The sequence below is a fragment of the Podarcis vaucheri genome, assembly GCF_965113315.1.
Source record: "Podarcis vaucheri genome assembly, chromosome: 2".
Taxonomy (NCBI): Eukaryota; Metazoa; Chordata; class Lepidosauria; order Squamata; family Lacertidae; genus Podarcis; species Podarcis vaucheri.
The window spans coordinates 42,013,301-42,034,946 of record NC_138760.1 but is presented as its reverse complement, the minus strand read 5'-3'; the positions used below and the strand labels follow the sequence as shown (position 1 = coordinate 42,034,946).

The following is a 21,646-nucleotide window of genomic DNA, read 5'->3' as shown; positions in this document are numbered from 1 at the left end:
GATGTCCTTTGAACTAGTGCCTGCTTGCCTCTAGACCTAACTCTGACCTGAGCTACGGGGAGGAGCAGGGAGCAAGGCACACACAGAGAAAAAGCCAGTGGGTGGGTGTGGGACCTAGTGGGTGGGGAGTCAGAATACCTCCCCCAGAGCACACAGGTTAAACCTGAAGGGAATATCCGAGGCCTGGAGTGGGCAGGGACTTGCACCAAGCCTGATTTGCTCACAGAGGGGAAAAGGTTAAAGTGCTGCCACAGCAGCTGAGCTCTTCCGCTAGCCGCCTCCTTCAGCTTTAGCCTAGTTGGAACAACCCCATGACTGCACATCAGATTAGAAAAGGTGTGTTCTAATTAATGGGAGTGCTGTGGACTCCCTCCTCAGCTGCAACTGTGTCTGTATATGCATGTAACACGTAGGAGGAGTACACTTTCCCTGCTGAGCCCTGCCTGCTGGAACAAAAGGATTATAAAGCAGACGCAGATCACCCTGGGGATTATTTGCCGGAGTAGCTTGAAGAAACTTTGCTGGCTTCCTATGTAACAGCTGGGACGAGAGCAGCATGAGGAAGACATCGAACACAGGTGAGCAGAGGGGAAAATGTTTCTTCAGAGGCTTTGCATCCATCACCTGGGCTCTCTTCCTGCATACAGAGAGAGAGAGCCTGGGTTGTTCGTTTTGCTTTATCTGTTGTGTGGTTAACTGCTCTGGAAAGATCAAAGTTGCCTGGTGTAGGGAAATAGGGAAAGCATTGGCAGCAGAAGCTGATGGGGGAAATAGGCATATGAAGTCTGAAAACTTTGGCCAGGTCTGCTCAGAATTGCATTTGAATTCAGTGGGACCTACTTCTAAGGAAGTGGGGGTTAGGATTACAAACAAAATCCCTAGACCAGTAAAAAAAAAAAAAAGGCACATGTACCGTATATTCTGCTGCTGCATCTCTCCAGAATTTATTCCAGATTACAGTTTGAATGTGAACCAATTAGTGTTTTAAAATGGTAGTTCTCTCCCCCCCCATACCCTGTTAGTCTTGGAGGGCTTAGGCTTCAAAGCAGAGGAAGACTATGTGGGGGAAGGGAGATGGACTAAAGACTAGGAAGTGAGAGTTCTGGTGGTAGTAGCTCTTACTTGTTGAACTATAGAATCTCTACTGTGACTTCTCATGGTTTTATAGGGCAGCTTCATGGGTTGCAGTATGAGGTACTTTATATATTATGTTTTCCACCACATGGGAAAATGTGTTGTAGAACAAGAATCAAACTCATGAGAAGCAACCCAAAACTTTCAGTATACCTGTAAACTGTGGTACTTGTTTTAATGTTTCTCTGCAACTCTGAGGACTAGGAGCTTGTCAAATAGATCTCCTCACTCTGGAGATGTAGGAACTGAAAATCGCTAAATTAATTTAAATGGGTATGTGTTACTTGAAACTGAAAATGGCCTGCATGCTAAGGAGTCAACTGGCATAAGCTTTAAAAAAAAAAGTTGGGAGAATATAAATTGGCAGGTACAAAGGAACCAGAGCAGATGTCAGTGTCTTGGCCTGACTCCACATTGTGCAACTGAACACTGGTGGCCTCCCTCCCTCCTGAGGAAAAACAATATGGGTGATTTGCGGTGGCAAGCAGAGATGAGGGGCAGCTTAATATTTTCACTACCTGTTACTGCTGCAAATTGCACCCCAGTCAGAGGCTACCTGTGGAGTTTTAAATGCATGTTTGCTTCCTGTTTGTGGAAATAAAGAGAGGCCATTGTGGTTCATCTACACGCATTTGCATATAATGCGTACTGAGGGAATTACTGAACCACAAGTAACCTCATACAACTTTAAACAGTCATAGCTTACTCCAAAGACTTCCGCGAACTGTAGTTTGCAGAATAGGGTCGCCTAACAATTCTCAGAGCCTTTAACACTTCCCAGGATTCTTTGCAGGAAGCAATGATTGTTTAAAGTGGTATGATACTGTTTTGAATGTATAGTTCAGATGGGGCCTTTGAGGTCAGATGAATGTCCAGAACAGCCAATGTAGGTGAAAGAAGCTCTACATCTCTATGCCTGCTGACTTTACGTCTTGTTTGTTCAGCAATAAAATTGGACCAAAGGCTAAAGTGAAGTTAGGTCTCCATACAGGAAATCGGAATCTTTTTCATCTCAGCAAGGTACTTGCAAAATTCCACAATGGTCAGCAAAGTGCTCATATTTCTCTTCAGCTGTGAGTAAGGGTCCAGGCTATCAATGTTAGCTGCCCTGAACTGTATGTGACCTATGAAGTTTCCTAGAAATAAATCCCACATGGCTACAGCAAACAAGACTGTGTGAAGACCCAGGTGGTTGCTAGGGGCAACGCCAACATCTTTGCCCAAATGGTAGCAGAGCTCTTCGTTTTGAGTTGTTATGACACCGGTAGCCAATGAATCAATGGCCTGCTTTTCTCTCCAGCTTATTAGCAATGCAAGGAATTTTTATTTTGTTGGTTGGAAACTTATATTAGTGGTCATTATTCATCAGGCTGACACAGACAGAAGGCGATGTGGATAGTTTTTTCTCACTAGACTTCATTTCCTGAGTGTTTTTGGATGCTCAGAAGTCTGCTGGTTAGCAGAAGAGAGCATGTTGTAATACAGCCACAGATTTATCACACACTTTGGCAAAGAGTGTACTATGATCTCACAACTATTTGCAGAGCCAGAAACTACAGTAACTCTCCCCCGAAAGGAATGGCTCTGTGAAGGGGAGGAGAGAGGCTCCTAAAATTCTAGTGCTGTGTTTCTTGAACTTCTAAGAGACAAGGCATTCATGTACATATGAGTAGGATCCATCAGCTCTCAAATGAGCTTGCCCCTATGCGAGTTGCTTTTCAGGGCATGCATCATTTGAGTGCATTCTAGTGCAACTGTATCTAGTCAGGGTGCTCTGCTATTTATTTTTTCATTATGACCACTCAGGTCTTGGCTTGCTGGCAGTCCATAATACATGTACAATAAAACTAGACAGAGCCAGTTTGCATTGACTTACATGTGAACTCAACAAAATAGAACCACCATCACATAGAATCATAGGATTGCAGAATTGGAAAGGATCCCAAGGGTCATCAAGTTCAACCCCCTGAGATGCAGCAATCATAACTAAGTCATGTGGAGACTTTTATCAAGGATTATTTCATTTGTATCCCACTGTTCCTCAGATGAGCTTTATGTGGTGTGCCATCACTCTTTCCTCCACTGTTAACATTTGCTGTGAAGTAGGCGAAGCTGACAGATGCTGACTGGTTCAAGGTGGCGCTGGAGCTTCATGGCTAAGTGGGGATTTGAACTTGTGTCTCCCTGGTCCTAGTCCAACCCTGTAACCACTGCACCACTCTGCCTTTCTCATTAGTACATCTTGGACATGTCCTATAGATTGTCAGCAAACTAATACCTGAGAATTGATAGAGCTATTCATTATCTGGACATGAAAACAAGTTGTGTATACCTGCTCTTAAATTTTGCTGGTTTTATTTATATGTTAATAATTGTTTAAAATGACTGTGTATACCACTTAGGGATTGGCTGGGCAGTTTATAAATTCTTCTGAATAAGCAGAAATAAACTGTGTAGCCACTAGCTTACAAAACACTAGCACCATCTGTCCACTTCTAAAACCTGTACATAAATCAGATCCAGTATGTATTTCCTGACATGGGACCAACTCAGAGCAGTCGAGCCTTTGAACTGTGCATTGAACAATCCTCTATTAACAGAATTTGGAATTCGTTCTTGCAAAGATACTGAGTCACTGGAATTCTCCTGAATGATTGCACAGTCTGAACTCACAGTATTCCAGTTTAATTATGTTGCAAGTTCTGAAAAAAAGTAATATGTGACCTGAAAGCCAGGTTATCTATTAGACTGGCAAATAAAGATTGGTTTGGCATATACCAATAATGGAGCCCTGTTATTGCAGAAAGAATAATTACTGTTACTGTGAAACTGATCAGCTGTATTTATTCATTAATCCCTGGAGTGGTAACCACAGCTCTGATTCTCTGAAGGCTGGGTCGCATTACAGTGGACAGGCATAACTATGCTTTTTGGTAGTCAGCAGCTAAATTGTAGCAGGATTTTTATGGAGGAGGACTTCCACTCTAGCGGATACATTAATCCACATCTGATTTTTGCCAAGCAAGGAACTGGGAACTGGGTCTGATTTATGTAGAGGTCTTGGAAGTGTACAGCATGGCCAAATGGCCTGGGATGTATTTAAAAGGACATGGGTAAATTCCTTGCCAGTGTTTTCAAAGCACAGAGCACATCATTGTTGAGTAGGGTACAGGAATAACACACCACAGATGGCCACCAGAACAAGTGTCCTAAGAACCTAGTCTCTTGAGGATTATGATTCATAACCTTGATAATGTGGGTGAAGGAGGCTTTTCCAGGTATTTGGATACTTACAAAAGTCTTCCAAAATCAGCACGTTTGAAAATATGACAAGTTTTGTAATTGGGCCACTGTTTTCCTGAATTTTTGCATCAGTAAATACAGTGGTACCTCAAGTTACAAATGCCTCAGGTTACAAACACTTCAGGTTACATACTCTGCTAACCTGGAAGAGTTACCTCGAGTTGAGAACTTTGCCCCAGGATGAGAATGCAAATTGTGTGCTGGCGGCGCAGTGGCAGCAAGAGGCCCCATTAGTGAAAGCACGCCTCTAGTTAAGAACAGTTTCAGGTTAAGAACGGACCTCTGGAACGAATTAAGTTCGTAACTAGAGGTACCACTGTACTGGGTATAATGAAACCAAGCATGGTATAAAAGGCTGAAAAGTTTCCTTCTGATTCTGACTCATGAAGGATTTTGGGTAAGCTCCTTCCTTCGTCTCGTTTAGCATTTATCCACTTCCACTATGGTTCTCAACAGCTCTACTACCTATTCAGAGCTCTGCTTGTGACGTTTGCTTTTTCTGCTAGACATAGCATTGTAAAATTCTTGCTTAACTTCATTCATCTAACCCTTTAGGTTATCAGTGCAATTGGTGGAACCCAAATTCCTCCTCAAAATTGCTCATAGCCCATGCACATTTTGTGACAACTTGAAAATCTGCTCAGTGCATTATTTGGTTATTTAAACAACAGTACTTCCAAATGGAGGGCTTTGCAAGTATCAGGCTAAAGAGTCTGTAGCTCATTGGTAGAAAACAGGCTTTGCGTGTACAGGGTCTCTGGCATCTCCAACACAGGCATATAGTGTAACAGGGTTGAAAAAGATCTCCACTTAAGATTCCGGGGAGCTGATTTTGGACAGCCACTTGCTGCTTACAGTAAATCCTGGGATAGATGGGCCAAAGGTCTAACTCACCATATAAAGCAGTTTCATATATTCATATTTGGCATGCCTGGCAACCACAACCCACACAGGGACTGTGCTACACTAGATGGCAGCAGGCTAAATGCAACATTCCAAGCTGACATTGTAGCATAACTAACCCCACCCCCATTAGTCAAGACCTCTTTTTTTCTTTGGAGGTAACTTCTCCCCTACTTCTGGTTTAGCGCTACAGTGCTTAAGCAGCTATGGGCAACAATGCCATCTGGATGCGTACCAAGAACACTAAGCAGAGCCAGTTCTGGAGCCATACCCTGAAGAACTCCAGCTGTTGCCTTCCCACTGTTTGACAATGATCCCCTCATAGTTCATAATTGTGTAACGATTGCTACTGATATGGAATCTGAAACAACTGCTAAATGATGCAAAAAAAAAAAAAAGGGGGGGATTGCAAAATTAACAACTGCTTGTTTTTTCTTGCTGGATTTGCTCACTAAAAATAGTCAATCAGAACAGCTGGACCTCGCCAACCACAACAGTTGCCCCTTGCAACCCAGTAGGTCGCTAGATGCCAAAGATGAATGAAACTTCTGTTCAGATTAATGAGGAATATTTAGATATGAAGTTCATTTTATATTTTACACTAACTGTCCATGGCTTGGTGAAGAAAGTGTTACCATTGTGCCAATGCCATCTTACTCATCACTGGCAAGGAGCCTGCAGAAGCCTGTCTTGGCCAGTTAAATTGCCAGAAGTTGAGCAATCGTTATACATTTATCCCATTTTATTGTTTCTAATAAAAAATACATTTTCCTGTCTTGATTATTGTGTTGATTGAAATTCTAATAATAATAATAATGCCCAGCTCAAGAAACAAGTTAGTTGGGCTTTGAGTCCTAGTTAACTGCTGTTGGAGGCAGAATGCTTAGTGTACCTTAAATGCAATAAAAAAGTAAGCACTAATTTTCACCTAATCCTTGAGGCCAAATGAAGAATAAAACCAATGGCCAAGCCTATAAGGCCTTGCTAAAAGAGCTTTTGTGTCAGTGGGAAAATCTTCACTGATTATGGCAATAACTCAATCTCTGAAGGGAACGAATGGAATAACATTTTTACTGAGAGCTGCCTTTCACTCATCAAGAGAGAAATTGGACTGTCAAATCTCCTGAGAACATTTATTAAGAATGAGGGCAAGGGATAAGACTTTTCTTTATTTGTCGTCGTAGACTTTCTCTCATGCCTCACCATATGCATTGTCTGCAGTCTGTATGAGATCTAATATGTGATTCCATAGGAGAACAATGGAAGAGTGACAATCTTCCTTTGCAAGACGTGTTGGGCAATTCTTCTTCCACAATGCTGGTACTTGGAAAATACCGGGAACCATTGATCCTCCCTAATTTAGGCATTTCTAAATTGGGAAATTTAAATGTGTGGGATGATGCAGCAGGGGAGGAGCATATAGTGAATGAAAACCGCCTCAAGGAATTGCCATGAAAGCTCACCTTGCAGAAATATTTTAATTGTTGGGAAGGAAGTTTAAAATTAGGTTGGCACCTGAGCCACAAACTCTGCAAGTCTGCCAGACCTCAGCTCAGCTTCTGATTTATTTTTGCTTCAGCTTGCAAAATCCAACCTGTGATTTGTTGCTTGGGCATTTTTCGTCTATCTTTCAGAATTTAGCTTGCTCCAATCTAGACACCCTCCGCCTATGAGATTCTGCTTGCTTTCAAAGAATCAAGCTTTATCCTTGAAATCATAGGAAGAGAGCAGGCAAGGCAGTGAGGAAAGGCTTCTTTCAATCTGGGAGTGGCCACTAGCTGTTATCCAGAGAAAGAGCTTTATGTTTTCCCTTTAGCGAGCAAGAAGAAATTCCTGTGGCCTAGTTTTGTAAAGTCACATGGACTAGAACAGCCTGAGTTTGCAGCTGGAATTGACCACAACATATTAAAGGTCAGCTCTCTTCTCTCTTTCCACACATCACTTCTCTCTCTTCCAATCCCTCCACTAAAAAGCACCCATTCTCTGCCGTGGAAAACACTGTGCCCTTGTTTCAAGTAACTGCCTCTCTTGATGAGTTGATAGCATAGCTACATTTTTCAGCCAGTAAACAAAAGCCACCGTGCTTGGTCATGTTTGCCTGGAGACTTTAGGATTATGACATCTAACCAATTCACATGGATCACCTATCAGCTTCCTACATGAGTCATTTCCTTTCTTGTGGCTGAACAGCCCGTCTGGTTTCAACATACTTGCTCTGTTCTTGACTTCTGACCTTTCAGTGGGTAAGACCCTCTACCATTGGGTCAGAAACCTTCCAGTTGTGGGGATCCACCTCCCTTGTTGCTTCACCACATCCTTGGCTCTTAAGAAATGGGCTCCTTTATTTATTCAATACCTTTGTTGGCTTCTCCTTGCATACCACTGATTGTCATTTACTGACACTGATTAGTACTCATTTTCCAGCTCTCGTCCAAGTATTTGTGTGTTTATTTTGCAATTCTAGGATTTCTCAGGGTCTCTGTTTCAGAATGAGAGAGGAAATCTGCCATTCATTCCAGATTTTGATGGTTAAGGAGCAGTGCATGCTAAGAACATATGGTGCAACTATTTTTTTCATACTAGCTCTAGCAACATTTATTGATGCATGATGAACAGGTTTGTTTGCTTGTTTGTTTTAAATTGAAGCAAAAGGATTTGGGGCTTTGTATACACAGCCAGAACACTTTATTCGTTTTAGCTACTCATTGTGCAGAGAAGCAGGGGTTAATCTATACCTTATCATGGTCTTAAAAGGGGGGGGGGTCTACTCCTTCTGATCACTAAAACAGTGCTCCTGTCTCCCTTTTAAGCAATGAAGGCCCATGCCATGGGTGAGAGTATTGCTGTCAAGCCCCAAGTACGCAGCAGCTGAGATGCATATTATGCACATGTGGCAATCAAGGGGCAGAGTCAAGTTTTGCTGAGACCCAAAACCAGCCAGCACAGATTGTGAAAGCACAAACTCAGTTACTGCTTTACACAGCTTTCTGCTAATGTATGCATCTACATTAATACAGTATTCACAAATGGTGCCTCTTACAAACATACATGTTTTTCAGTCTATTATGATTTTCTTTATCTATGTCACCATTTTCCCTTCCACCATTTTCCCTTCTTTGCTGCAGGATCTTTTCACTAGATAGGATTTTTGAGTTTGCCATCCTTCTATTTTGCATGTTCATATACAGGTCATTAGTTCACCTGTCTTCCCAAAAGGGAGACAAACTGGATCCAGAATTGGCCTCCACAGTCACTTAAGGACTCATTGTTAAAACTGTGTTTATGGAAGACCATCTTACTTGGCTACGAGTGATCTCCAAAGAAGAATAATACAGGGCCATATAATTTCTTCATATGCAGTGGTGCCCCGCAAGACGAATGCCTCGTAAGACGGAAAACCCGCTAGACGAAAGGGTTTTCCGTTTTGGAGGTGCTTCGCAAAACGAATTTCCTATGGGCTTGCTTCACAAGACAAAAATGTCTTGCGAGTTCCTGCGGGGTTCCCCCCCCTTTTTCCCAAGCCGCTAAGCCGCTTATCAGCTGATCCTAAGCCGCTAAGCCGCTTATCAGCTGATCCGCTAAGCCGCTTATCAGCTGATCCGCTAAGCCGCTTAACAGCTGATCCACTAAGCCGCTTATCAGCTGATCCGCTAAGCCACTAAACCGCTTATCAGCTGATCTGCTAAGCCCGCTAAGCCGCTAATAGCGCTAATCCGCTAAGCCGCTAATGGGCTTGCTTCGCAAGACAAAAAAACGCAAGACGAAGAGACTCGCGAAACAGATTCTTTTCGTCTTGCGAGGCACCACTGTAGATTGTGTATGACTTCTCGTGTGTCATCTTTTCACTGGCTTAATCTTTTACTGAGATTAGTCTTGTTTAAATTCCTGTAAAACTTATATGCTCAATAGTTCATCACACCATGATTTTCCCCTCCACTTTATAACATCAGAAGAGGAAGTATTACTGGGATTTATCATCAGGATTGCTCAAACCTCCACCATTAGCCCTGCCAGCAAGGATATGGCTTTTCCACAAAGGTTTTGCTTTTGTTAAATCATTTATCTGCAGGAGAAAGCCTACATGCAGCTGCATATGGATATTTATTATCTACCTAAGAGAGATCAGAGGGACGTGGGTGGCGCTGTGGGTAAAACCTCAGCGCCTAGGACTTGCCGATCGCATGGTCGGTGGTTCGAATCCCCGCGGCGGGGTGCGCTCCCGACGTTCGGTCCCAGCGCCTGCCAACCTAACAGTTCGAAAGCACCTCCGGGTGCAAGTAGATAAATAGGGACCACTTACTAGCGTGAAGGTAAATGGCGTTCCGTGTGCTGCGCTGGCTCGCCAGATGCAGCTTGTCACACTGGCCACATGACCCGGAAGTGTCTGCGGACAGCGCTGGCTCCCGGCCTATAGAGTGAGATGAGCGCACAACCCTAGAGTCTGGCAAGACTGGCCCGTACGGGCAGGGGTACCTTTACCTTTACCTTTAAGAGAGATCAAACTCCTTCATCAAGACTACTAAAAATTCTCTGACACGCTCAAACTCCTTAAGCAAGACTACTAAAAATTCTTCTGGGCACCTAGAAATATGATAGTGGCATGTAGGAATAAGGATACCTATATTTGTAGGCCTTTGTTAAAGAACGTTGGCTGGTAGCGTGCTATGCAGCAACCATGAACTGAATGTAGCAAGGATTGCCAATTATGCAATAATTGGGGTGGGGCGGGGCAAGGGCAGCATATGAGTACCTGAAGTAGACATAAACTATCTTGGTAGTGCTTTATTGAAAGGAGAGACCCGTTGTGCCCAGTCCTGGCAACATCTCCTCAGGCATAGGTGCCAACTCCCTGGGGCCTTGGGTGCCCGGGCACCCACAAAATTCCCCATGAAGGGGCTGGGCATCCACAGATTTCAGTGTCAGGGCCATGCACGCTGCATGGTACCCACAGCCCTGGGCACCCACGGTTGTGGGGCCAAGCTGGCACTCTTGTCCCCAGGGCTAAGGCACACCAGGGGATATTCAGTGGGCAAGGGATTGTGTGCTGTGTTCACACTTCTTACCTTTTCCTTCCTTATCTCTTTGGAACCTCACAGGGCTGATGGCTTGGTGCAGACACAAGGGTGGGATTGCAGTGATCAGTACCAGGCACTGAACAGCATTTTCCTTGATAATTGGTGGCAGTGCAATGGGTGGAATGAGCTCTGCAGAGACTGAGAGCCAGTTAAAGCACTTAACAGAATGGGCAATCTGTACACAATGTGAGGTAAACAGGACTCCCACTATGGGCCCCTCCACATCTTCTTTTTAAGTGGGTGCATTCTGCAGCATGTCATTGATGCAAAAATAGTGCATTAGTGGTGTGATTATGTTGAACTATCCAGACATCATTCTACTTTATTAGTGGTTCTGCAACATCTCCCCAGTGCTATTGGATCGTTGGATGGGCATTCTGTTGCTAGAGCACAACAGAAGTGTGAGGGGGGGAGAGGGGAAATTGACACTTGACAGGATTTTAGTAGGAAACTATGGGACATGCACCTATTGAGAAAGAAGCAGTAGGACTGCCCCAAAGCTTTTGTAGGCACAAGTGAGATTGAAAATGTGATCACATTTAACTGCCCCGATAAACATCAAGAGCACACATCATGATCTATTCAGGATGCACACCCCCTATACCTTTAGCGTAAAATGTGAAATGGGTTGCATATGTAGGAAGCTACCTTGCACCAAGTCAGACCACTGACCTGTATTGTCAACACTGATTGGCAGGGGCTCCCCAGGGCTTCAGGAAGGGGTCAATCTCAGCCTGACCTTCAGATGCTGGGGACTGAGCATGGGATCTCTGGCACACAGAGCATGCGTTGCTCTGCCACTGAACTATGGCCCTTTACCTGCATAATTTCTCCGTGAGCCTTCCTCTTCAAAAATTAAGAGGCAAGGTGGAACAACTCATTATGGCATACATAAGATGATGGAACATGAGAGTTCATGCTTTTCACCCCATCTAGGTGTAAATTGGCCTGAGGGCTGCCATCTGCACCCCTTTTTATATTTGATATTGCTGCAGATATGGCCCAGCATTTCAGATGCACTGTAGCCATAGCTGCAGGGTATCTATCTGAAGTTTTATTCAGAGTTGCCAAAGCAAATTTAAACAGCGGCATAAGACTGTCAAAATTAATTAAAGGAAGCCCAAGTTGTTAATGATTCTCAAAGAGGGACAATTTGAATTTTGATTCTTTCTCAAACAAGTGTATACATATGTATAAAAGCTTTTAATTTCACTCGCAGCTTATAAAGCACGCCACAATTCTGGTATATACTTGCAAGTAAAATGGAAACCGGAAAGCCGTGCCGTTTTTATGTCTGAAGAGATGACTAATCCCTTGCTCAGAAACTTGTTCCTTCCTTCTGCCCAGCTCAGTGCTCTTTGTCCTTTATGAACCCAGCAAAACTTGGCACGTGATATAAGCCAGTGAGACTGCAAAGACCTTTCCATGACTAGCTTAGAAATACTGAGTGATTGTCTGGCAGCAGAACAAATGACAAACATGCCCCTTTCTCTTGCAGTCTACCTTTTGCCCACTCTTAGCAAGCTGTGCCCTCACTAGAGCTCTACTTGAGCTGTGATTTGAACCCGTGAAGGTCCAGTTCTGCAGTGCATTTCACAATATGCTTCATAACATGTTATACTGAATGCAGGTACATAGGAGCCAATTCCTAGGGGCTGAGGACCCTTCACCAGCCCCCATAAAATATTTGAGGGGGTCTCCCACCATAGTTGATGGGCATTGCCATTCAAATGGTTGTCCCTACATGCATACAAGTGTTTGTGAGAAACATTTTCCAAAGATCAAACAATATTGATTGTTAACAGGGAAGGAGGCGTAAGGCTCTGGCATGGCCCTAGAGCCCTCCTACCTCCTCCCCAAGCTGGACAAGTGCTTACTAGGCTTTGCGAGGGAGTCAGGAGGACTCTTTGTTTAGGTTATCCACACCTTTCCGCCCTGCACATGACCCAGGTGAATGAAGAAGAAAGTGGTGATTGTGATCACAGTGTACACCTTGGGCAGGTGTGGCTATACCCCATCTGCTGGTATCACCTTCATTTGGACACACTGCAGTGTAATGCAGAATCAATATGTAATGAATTTTTATTTTTGGATTGAAACTATATTCTGAAGAAGTGCTTTACGGGGGAGACGGGGGGGGACAAGTACTCTGTCTCAATTGATTCTAAAATAAAATGTGTGCTCACAGCCATAGTTACTGAACTATTTCCACTTTGTTTTACAAGTTACATTGGGATGAAAGTAAACAAACTCTTTCTTCACTTATTGTCTTGCTTTGAGGATAGGGAGTCCGCTGAGCTCTGAAAAGAGCTCTCAGCACAACATCTCTGGCTAGGAGAGCAGAAGCAATTACTCTCTCAACACCAGTGACCCTCTGCAGCAGAGTGCGCTTGTACTGATGTTCTCCCCTGAGATGCTGATCAGCACTTCAGCTGGGTAGTTCGCCAGCAATTTAAACACCAAGCCACCAATATTAAATTGTGCATCAGCCCTACAGCAGCAGAGGCGCTAAAAAAAAAAGCAGAAAATTGTTGCGTGTAAACATGACCATTATTGTTGGGGAAAGAACCCCTGTGCAGTTACTGGTTCTCTTAGGGAAAAGCTAGATATGATAGCGGTACAGATCTGAGTATTTGAATTAAGCTGCCATCAAATCTTCCCCCACTCCCCAATGTGCCACTACCATTAAAAACTACCTCCTTATCCTCTACCAGTTCTCACTCGAAGGGTACCTCCAGACTGATATTTTCATTGGGGGGAAATGCTGCAATATGTCCTTGATGCAGTAATAGTGCATTAGTGGAGAGCTATCTGCACATCATTCCGCTTTGTTGGTTGTCCTGTGATGCTTCTGCAGTGGGACTGCATAATTGCCATCTGGAGGGGCACACTTGCATAATACCACAACAAATGTGCACAAATTGGAAAGTACAGGATTTCAGCAGGAAGTTACAGGACATGCACCAGTTGGAAACAAAGCGGTATGTCCACCCCAGACTTTTGGAGGCCATCATGAGCATAAATCATCATGAATGTACAATAAGAAAGATGTCCAGAGGGGCTGTGTGTGATAGTGAGGGCAGCACTTCAGGGCACTGATGCATCAAGTGTGGAAACAATGATTGCTATTAATGTAGTGATATAAAATTGTTTATAGTCTGCTTTTTGGGAATAGCCTCCTCAAGGTAGCTTACAAAGCATGAAAACACAACGCAAAGAGCTAACAGCCATTTAGAAACCTAGGCTAGTTAAAACAAATAAAACAACACTATAAAGTTCCTACAGACAAAAGAAACTATCCATCTTAAAATAGTTCTCTTAACAATGTGAAGGCTGACCTGGAGAAATGTGTTTTAAAAACCTACTTAAAGGGTTGCAGCTTTGGGGGGGGGGGGAATACACTTCGGTCCATATTCTAGGGACATAAATATATGCATGTACTAGGAACTGTGCTCCCCTTGCCGATCCCTTGCCATTCCCCCCACATTAACCTCCTACAGCTTCCCCTTTCCACATCATTTTGGGAAGCTCACTTTTCACCTTCCCATCCCTATTTTTGAAACCACTTCTCAATTCTGTTTCGCAGCCCTGCTTTCCACCTGTTTTCTCCTTCCCCCTTATGTCCATGCCACCATCTTCCCTTCTTTTGTGCACCCCCCCCCCGCCTTACACAGAAACCACCAAGGTAACCTCCTGCATCTTCCTTATTATGAACAGGCAGCTGTTCATAATAAACATGCATAATTAAAGTATAGCACACCATGCATAGATGAGAAAGATGCTACGACTACTGAGGTAATCCAGCTGTGTAACACTGACTGTATCCCAGCTCTTTAAGGCTGCCAACTTTTAAGCTACTTAAAGCTGCCAGGGACTTTTATCATTGGGAAATGCTGCTGCTTGGAATGTCTTCATGTGGGTGGTCTTTCCTATTCAGTCATTCAATGATTAATTTCCTGGTAAAGATCCCACTACATGGGTGAACATGTAGGCATGGTTGGCAGCATGTCATTACTTGAAGCTGACCTGTTGCAGGACCATTTCAATTTCTGAGTCTGACTTAGCATCACAGCTCTTGCAAATGCCTCTTGATTATCTTTACTGTTCATATCATTGCTTCTACCCCTTACTGCAAATAGATCTCTCTGTAACAGTTCCTCTCCCCACTTTTATAATATTGAGATGTTATCAAATTAAACAGAATGGTGGGAGATTGAGGACACAGACAAAAGAAAGTACTTATTCACACAGCACCTAGATAAACTATGGAATTTGCTACCAGAACATGGTGATGGCCGGTTTAGATGGCCTTGAAATCAGCTTAGACAGATTAATGTGACTCTGTTCTAGTAAATTTAATAAAAAATAGATGTGGTCAAATACTCACACTCTAGGTCAGGCATCCCCAAACTCGGCCCTCCAGATGTTTTGGTACTACAACTACCACCATCCCTAGCTAACAGGACCAGTGGTCAGGGATGATGGGAATTGTAGTCCCAAAACATCTGGAGAGCAGAGTTTGGGGATGCCTGCTCTAAGCTGCCAAATAGTTTAACTAGCAGATATACACATGATGTCTGAGAGGGGCGAATGATAAAAAAGATTATTTAAACCATGACTGATAAAAGTTTGAGGACAATGGAAAGTGTCATTTTGAAGGACCTTAGCTAGTATGTCAACACTGAGTGTGTGGGGTCTCTTGGAGCCATGCCTGAATACCAGAATTTCTATAGTCTTCTGCTTAAGTTGTATATAGTTTTTTTTCAGGGAACTGAAACAGGAGGGTCTGTTGTTCTGCTATCATTTCTGTTCAAACGTGGCAAGTTTTTGTAGCACTTCAAAATAAAATAAAATTGTAGACCTCTTTGATAATTAACCACAAATGTGATTACTATAGGCAACAATGTACAAACTTAGTTTCTCTCTCTCTCTCTCTCTCTCTCTCTCTCTCTCAAAAAAAAAAAAAAAAAAGCAACTATTGGTAAGTCTTTAGTCTGAGCATCAATGTGTCTGTGTCCAAACCAGCTTGATACTGTGAAAATATAAGATGCCTCTAAGTCAGAAGTACTGTACTGGAGAACAGGATTCCTATGGAGAATGGGATTTTTGTTTGGAGTGAAAACCAAAGAAATTGAGAGGGGGCAGGGCAATGCTGTAGCACAAATCAGAAATTCTTGCCAGCTCTGGTAAATAACCCTAATTTCCTCCCCCCCCCTTGAAAATAGGGTGGCCCATCTCATTTTACCAGTTGAGGCAAACCAGGAAGGTACTCCACCCCTACCAAAGCCTTATAGAAATCGTGCAAGATCTCATGGAACTCCACAAGATCTTGCCATAAGCCACAGCAGGGGCAGGTAAGCCAGCCACCCACAGTAACACAGCCCTGTGGGTTTTCACCACCTGAGGTGGCTGCTTCTCTCTGCTTCATGGGTGGACCGGCCCTTACTTCAGGATTAGCCAACATGTGATCACTGCTACCCATAGTTTGCCTAAAAACTGTAACTGGAAAACCTGTTCAAACCATTGTTTAAAATTCTCATTTGGAAGCAAGCTATGGTTGCCAGAATCCATAGCATGCCTGATTAAGACACTATAGCAAACTGTTGCTAGTGACAATCAGAACGTGAAGAAGGGAACCAGAGTATGTTGAGGAGGAAGCACATCAGCATGAAGTCCATTCATGGTCTGCCAGACCATAACTGGGGAGGAGCACAGTGACGCGGATGAAGTTATCAATGGCTCACAGGAGGCAAAAATTGGGTAGTGGCTGCTTTTGGTAACAGCAAAGGGGAACCTGAATCTTGTCACATACTCACTAGGCAGATTTGTTGATTTGGACTGGAGGCCTCATTACCTGAAGCCATTGTCACAGCTGTAGTAGGAATTTGCTCTTCTAATATCACATTAGCAAAATTTTCAGAACCAGGTGGGTAGCAGGTTTCTTCCACAGGCTGTTATCTCTGGGGTGATCAAAGGCACTTGGGAAAAGATTTCATCTATTTTCATATGACAAGGTGAACAAAGGAAATGAGTACAAGTTGCCTCAAACCCCCTCAGGAACTGAATGGCTTGAGGACTTGAGTTGCAAGTGCCTGGACATGTACAGCAACTGCATGAATTACAGAAAGAGGGGGGAAACCCTTTGTGAGTTGCAAGTCAAGGCAGGGAGGATTATTGGACAGATGAATGTAGGGTAGGATGGCTTTGGCATAACTTTAGTGCTGGGAAACTGCCCAGGACTGACAGCTCACGGGAATCATATTATCTCTGTAAACAGAAGGAAGACTTAGGCTGCCACCCAGGCAGCTGTGGAGGAAGCACCTCTCCTCTGTTGCCTTCTCATTGCTGCCTATCTGGGTCTGAGAAGACCACAAAATGCCCGGTGGTGTCAGAAGGGACCCAGGAAGTTACCCTTTCCAATGCCCAGTTCAAAAGCAGAACCACCCACCCCTTAAGCAACCAACTCAGTCTTGAGTGCTGCATGTGGCCCACAAAAGCAGAAAATACATAACACAACAAGGAGCTTGCAGTGCAGTTGTTCTACATGACTTATGCAAAAGAGCTGAGGCAAAGATTATTAGAGAAAGAGGAGAGGAAATAAAGGGGTGGTTGTTTGCTACTTTGACCTGATGGGGTTGAGCAAAACTAATCCATGGAGGGCTCCCTTCATCTAAACACCAATTGGAGGCAACCACACAGGTCTTTTCTGTCCATTCACCCAGCAGCCTTCCTTCCAGTTGAGATCCAGTCAAGTTGGTATGACCTGTATGACTGGTTTTGCCCATGTGTGTTGTTTAATTCTCACAAAGTGCTCATACACACTTACTGTTTGCACTTTCCAGGCACAATACTTGCCGCAGTTGATTACACCACAATGTTTCCATGGTCCTATGCTTGGGGTTGGGTCTGAAGCCATTTCCACACACTCTCTGTTAGCTGAAGAGTTATTGTCATAGGTACAAAATTATTCTAGGTCTGTGGTATTCTGTTGCTTGAGGTGTTGGTAGAAGGTCAGGCCAGACAGAGTGCATTGAAACTATTACCACTTATGGAATGTGGGAATGAAAGAGGGAGATGAACACTCCTTGTCAGCTTCCCGTGGGCATCTGCTTTGTGACTGTGAGAACAGGATGCTGGACTAGATGGGCATTCAGCTGATCCATCAGGGCTTGCTTTATGTTCTTACCTTTTTAGTTAGAGATCTATGGAGTATACAGCAGGCTCTTTAAGTTGTTCAGATGCCCTCCATGCATGATGTTTTATAATCAAAAGTGTTTAGTCCTAGAACAAAAACATAGTAAATATGAGTACAAAGTTTTTTTATAAGATATTTATTAACATTTTCAAAGTATTACAAAATAAAAATAAGAAAATAAGAAAATATAAAATAAAAATGGTTAAAAACAACTCATTCTTTCCATTACTTATTTTTCATTAGCTTATTTCCCGGACCTCCTCACGCCTCCCTTTTTTGTATTCCAGTTCAGTTTGTTGGTTCAGCAAATCCTTACCCTCTTTCTTTGTCCTAGTCTTTAATCTTAAAATATTGTAACATTAAATTTTTACCTATTAATAATCCATTTTTCATATTCCCTTATAGTATTACAGCTGAAAACTACTTAATTTCTATCCAACATCATTCTAACATTAATTAATTTTACAATATTTCTGTAGATAGTCTTTAAATTTCTTCCAATCTTCTTCCACCGACTCTTCTCTCTGGTCTCGGATTCTGCGTGCTCATATTTCTGTTATTTGTTTTGCCTTTTTGGTGCTCTTTACTGCTTCTAACTACTGGTATCGGGGGTATCTAACTGGTATCTGGTATCTAACTACAGATCGGGGTGGCCACCGTGGTGTGCACCAGATGTTGTTGGACCACAACTTCCCATTGACCTCAGGAAGGTGGTCAATGGTCAGGGACGATAGATGCTGTAGTCCAGCAACATCTGAAGTACATCATGTTGGTTCCCCGTGACTTAGATCATCTGACTTAGTCTATGAGCAGAATCTGGAATGTGGCATCCCGCTGTTCCTTTTGCCTTGAGGCAAAACACCTGCCAAGGGATTATATTTTAAAAGGTTGCTTCAATAAATAGGCTACTTTGTGCCTTTCCCCCTCAGACTGGTTATTTGGCTTAGAAAAATGGTATAAAGAAATGAAAGTTGCAGTTGTTAAGTGGAATTGCAATATGTTGCCACATCTTGCAATAGCTGCACCCAAAGCTACAGTATATATCTCGACAGTGGAGGATTGTCCACTCTCGTGATTTTATTCAGGGAGGCCTGTGATTATAATAAGCTACGCGGTGGAGGGCATGAGAAGTAAAGGAGAGCATGGCAAGACCCCTATGAGCTTGGCTCAGGCCAGAAACCGAAAAACTAAACAAAGGAAATAATATCTTTGTAAATCCAGTTGCCTGGTGGCGGGAAAGGCCAGAACTGTACTCTTTCCGTGGTAGGAACTGGAAAGCAAAACAAAACAAAAACCCTTGCCTCAGGGCTCTTTTCCATGCCACGTATAACTCACTCATGTCTTAAGAGAAGGATTAATACATGTTGCTGCCTCTGATAAAAGACACACTGGTATGGCTGAGACACACCCTGGCCCTTGGAATGCAACTCTTCTGGGAGCAAGTAATATATTAACCCTTTCCCCAAGGATGATTTACAGCGTAATCCTAGGCACGCCTACTTGGAAGTGAATTCCATTGAGTTCAACTGGGCCCACTGCCAAGTAAAGTGGGTACAGGATTGCAACTCCCTAACAAAGGCACTGGAGTGGCTTCCAGGAACATACTCATCAATATAAGGTAGTGTGGTAGGGCGGTGACACTCACCTGACCTCCAGTCAGTAACGTTGCTGCTGCTTCGTGGGAGGAAGAAGAGGGGGTGAAGTGTTAGTGAGGTTGGCATGGTGAAAATGCACCAGCAGAACCAATCTGGTCCTGTCGTTGGTGTGTTTGCACCATGCCAACCTCACTGCCACATAGCCCCTCCCTGTCTACCTTTCAATAAAACAGAAGTGACTGACTGGAGGTCGGGCAATAGTCAGTAGAGTAAATAATAAATAGTAAACTAGAGACAATAGCAAATACCGGATAACAAAGAAATGAGAAAGGGACTGAAGAGAAAATTAAAAGCCTCCTCTTTGATCTCATTGTGTTTTGTTTTTATCTGTAACTACGTTTTGATGTTTTTAATTGTACTTGTTCTTAGACTGATTTTACCAAATGTTTTTGTTGATGGCTGTGTATCTGATTGCCACCCTGGGCTCCTTGGGGAGGAAGGGGAGGATATAAATTCTAATAATAATAATAATAATAATAATAATAATAATAATACCGCCACTGTCCCACCATGCTGTCTGCTACTGATGTTCATGTAATCACAAAAAGTAACATTAATTCTAAAGATATGTCTGTGTGTAGCTTACCCTGTGCAATCACAATGACCACAACATTTAGGCAAACCAGTTTTACAGCACTCACTGTGGTTTTCTGACTGGTGGGGGGACATTTGCACTACTTGTTGTATTTTTTTTAAAAGATTTTTATTGAAGTTTCACAAATTATATAATAACAAACAAAACAATAATACAAACAAACAAAGAAACAAAAACAAGTATAATTTCAATCCCTTATTTTCTTATAACTTACTTTCCCGACTTCCTCATACCTCCCCTTTCTGTATTCCAATTTCCAATTATTAATTCAGCAAATCCTCTCCCTTGTTATCCATTTAAATTTTTAGACTTTCTTTTCTTTTTACTTAATCATTACAGCTAGAAACCACATAATTTCTAAACCCACGTCACTCTAACATTCAATAGTTTTACAATGTTTCCTAAGATAGTCCTTAAATTTCTTCCAATCTTCTTCCGCTGTCTCTCTTCCCTGGTCTCGGATTCTGCCGGTCATCTCTGCCTGCACTACTTGTTGTATTTACACAGACAAGGCCAAGGACTGTAATTGTAAGCAGACTTGTTATGAAGCAAGTCTCAATGAGCATACAGACTTGGGGCTGGACTGCAAGCATCAAAGTGGCTGAGTGTCTACCAGTGACTCTCAAAACTGAGAGAAAGGAATGACATAATGAAACATTCTTCGGAGTCCAAAACATTCTCCCATAAGAAAATGTTGCCTGCTTCAACTCTTCATGAGTTGGAAGGTAGCAAGGCCAGAACATGGAATCTGCCTTTACTGTGGGTAAATTGGATGTAGACCTTATAGGCAATCTAGTCCAACTCCCTGGGGCTCAATGGAAGCAATCCAGAGTTAGTGCATCCCCTGACAGATGGTTGTCCAGCTTTTGCTTGAAGACCTAATTAGTTCTAGTTCTACCCTCTGCAGCAGTGGAAGACAAGTATTTGCCTTGTCTCATGACCCTTTGGGTATTAAAAGAATGACACTATCATTTTTCACTTCTCCAGACTAAACGTAACTGTGGTGGAGTGTCATTCAATCATTGGAAAATTCCCTGTGTGTAGAGTTGCAGCAGAGTTTTCCACCTTTCTAGGAGGTTGCCAATTGCATTTCTGCATGAGTCCATATTCTGGATATGTCTCTTTTCAACCGAGGTGACTGTTCGTATCAGTAACCCACAAAGAAACATGGGGTGGGTGGGACTCCTCTAAGGACATTCTGTTCTTACTCTTGCAGTGCCTAAAAGGAAGCCATTTTGGATGCTTTAGTTCAGGGGGGAAAGGCAGGTCTGAACTAAATAGCTGAACTAGTGTGGGTAAGTTCAGCAAGTCCTACTAGCACAGGACTCCTCCCTCTTACACCCAACCATTGGCTGGGGCAGTGGTGTCTGGAGAATCTCCCAGAATAGCATGCGGGAGGAGGAGAGGGTATATCATTCTGTCCGTCAAGCAGAAATGCTTATGTTGACAGATTGATCGTGCTAGTGTGCTTTTGGGTTTTCCCCTTTGCCTCAGCTGTTGGAAGTTTGGAAAAGAGTGCTGTAGAACGTTCAAACCTTAATAGTAGAAGAGCTTCAGGCACCCAATTCCCTGTCAGTATTTAACTTTCATTTCCAGTAACAATAGTTAAAGTTCCTTCCACAATAAATCCTCATTCTCAGCCTTGGGTCTCTCAATGCACTGATCTCTCGCTCGTTCTACATATTGGCTGCTCTTAGGGCAACCAGTGAGCCTCAAAGCATCTAGTCACCAAGTTCAGGAAGTGACCCAGACTTCCCATGTTTAATAGCAAATGCTGCGAAGCCAA

The 21,646-nt window shown here is 43.1% G+C and overlaps 1 protein-coding gene across 1 annotated transcript in view; it reads left to right on the top strand.

Moving 5' to 3' along the window:
• The first annotated feature begins 339 nt into the window (after nucleotides 1-339).
• The window catches only part of SEPTIN9 (septin 9), a 216,908-nt gene continuing 195,601 nt past the window's right edge, over nucleotides 340-21,646 (top strand). Inside the window, exon 1 of the mRNA XM_082203939.1 lies at nucleotides 340-578. Within this exon, the coding sequence (XP_082060065.1) occupies nucleotides 557-578 (22 nt within the window). The 5' untranslated portion in view covers nucleotides 340-556. The remainder of the gene's footprint in view (nucleotides 579-21,646) is intronic.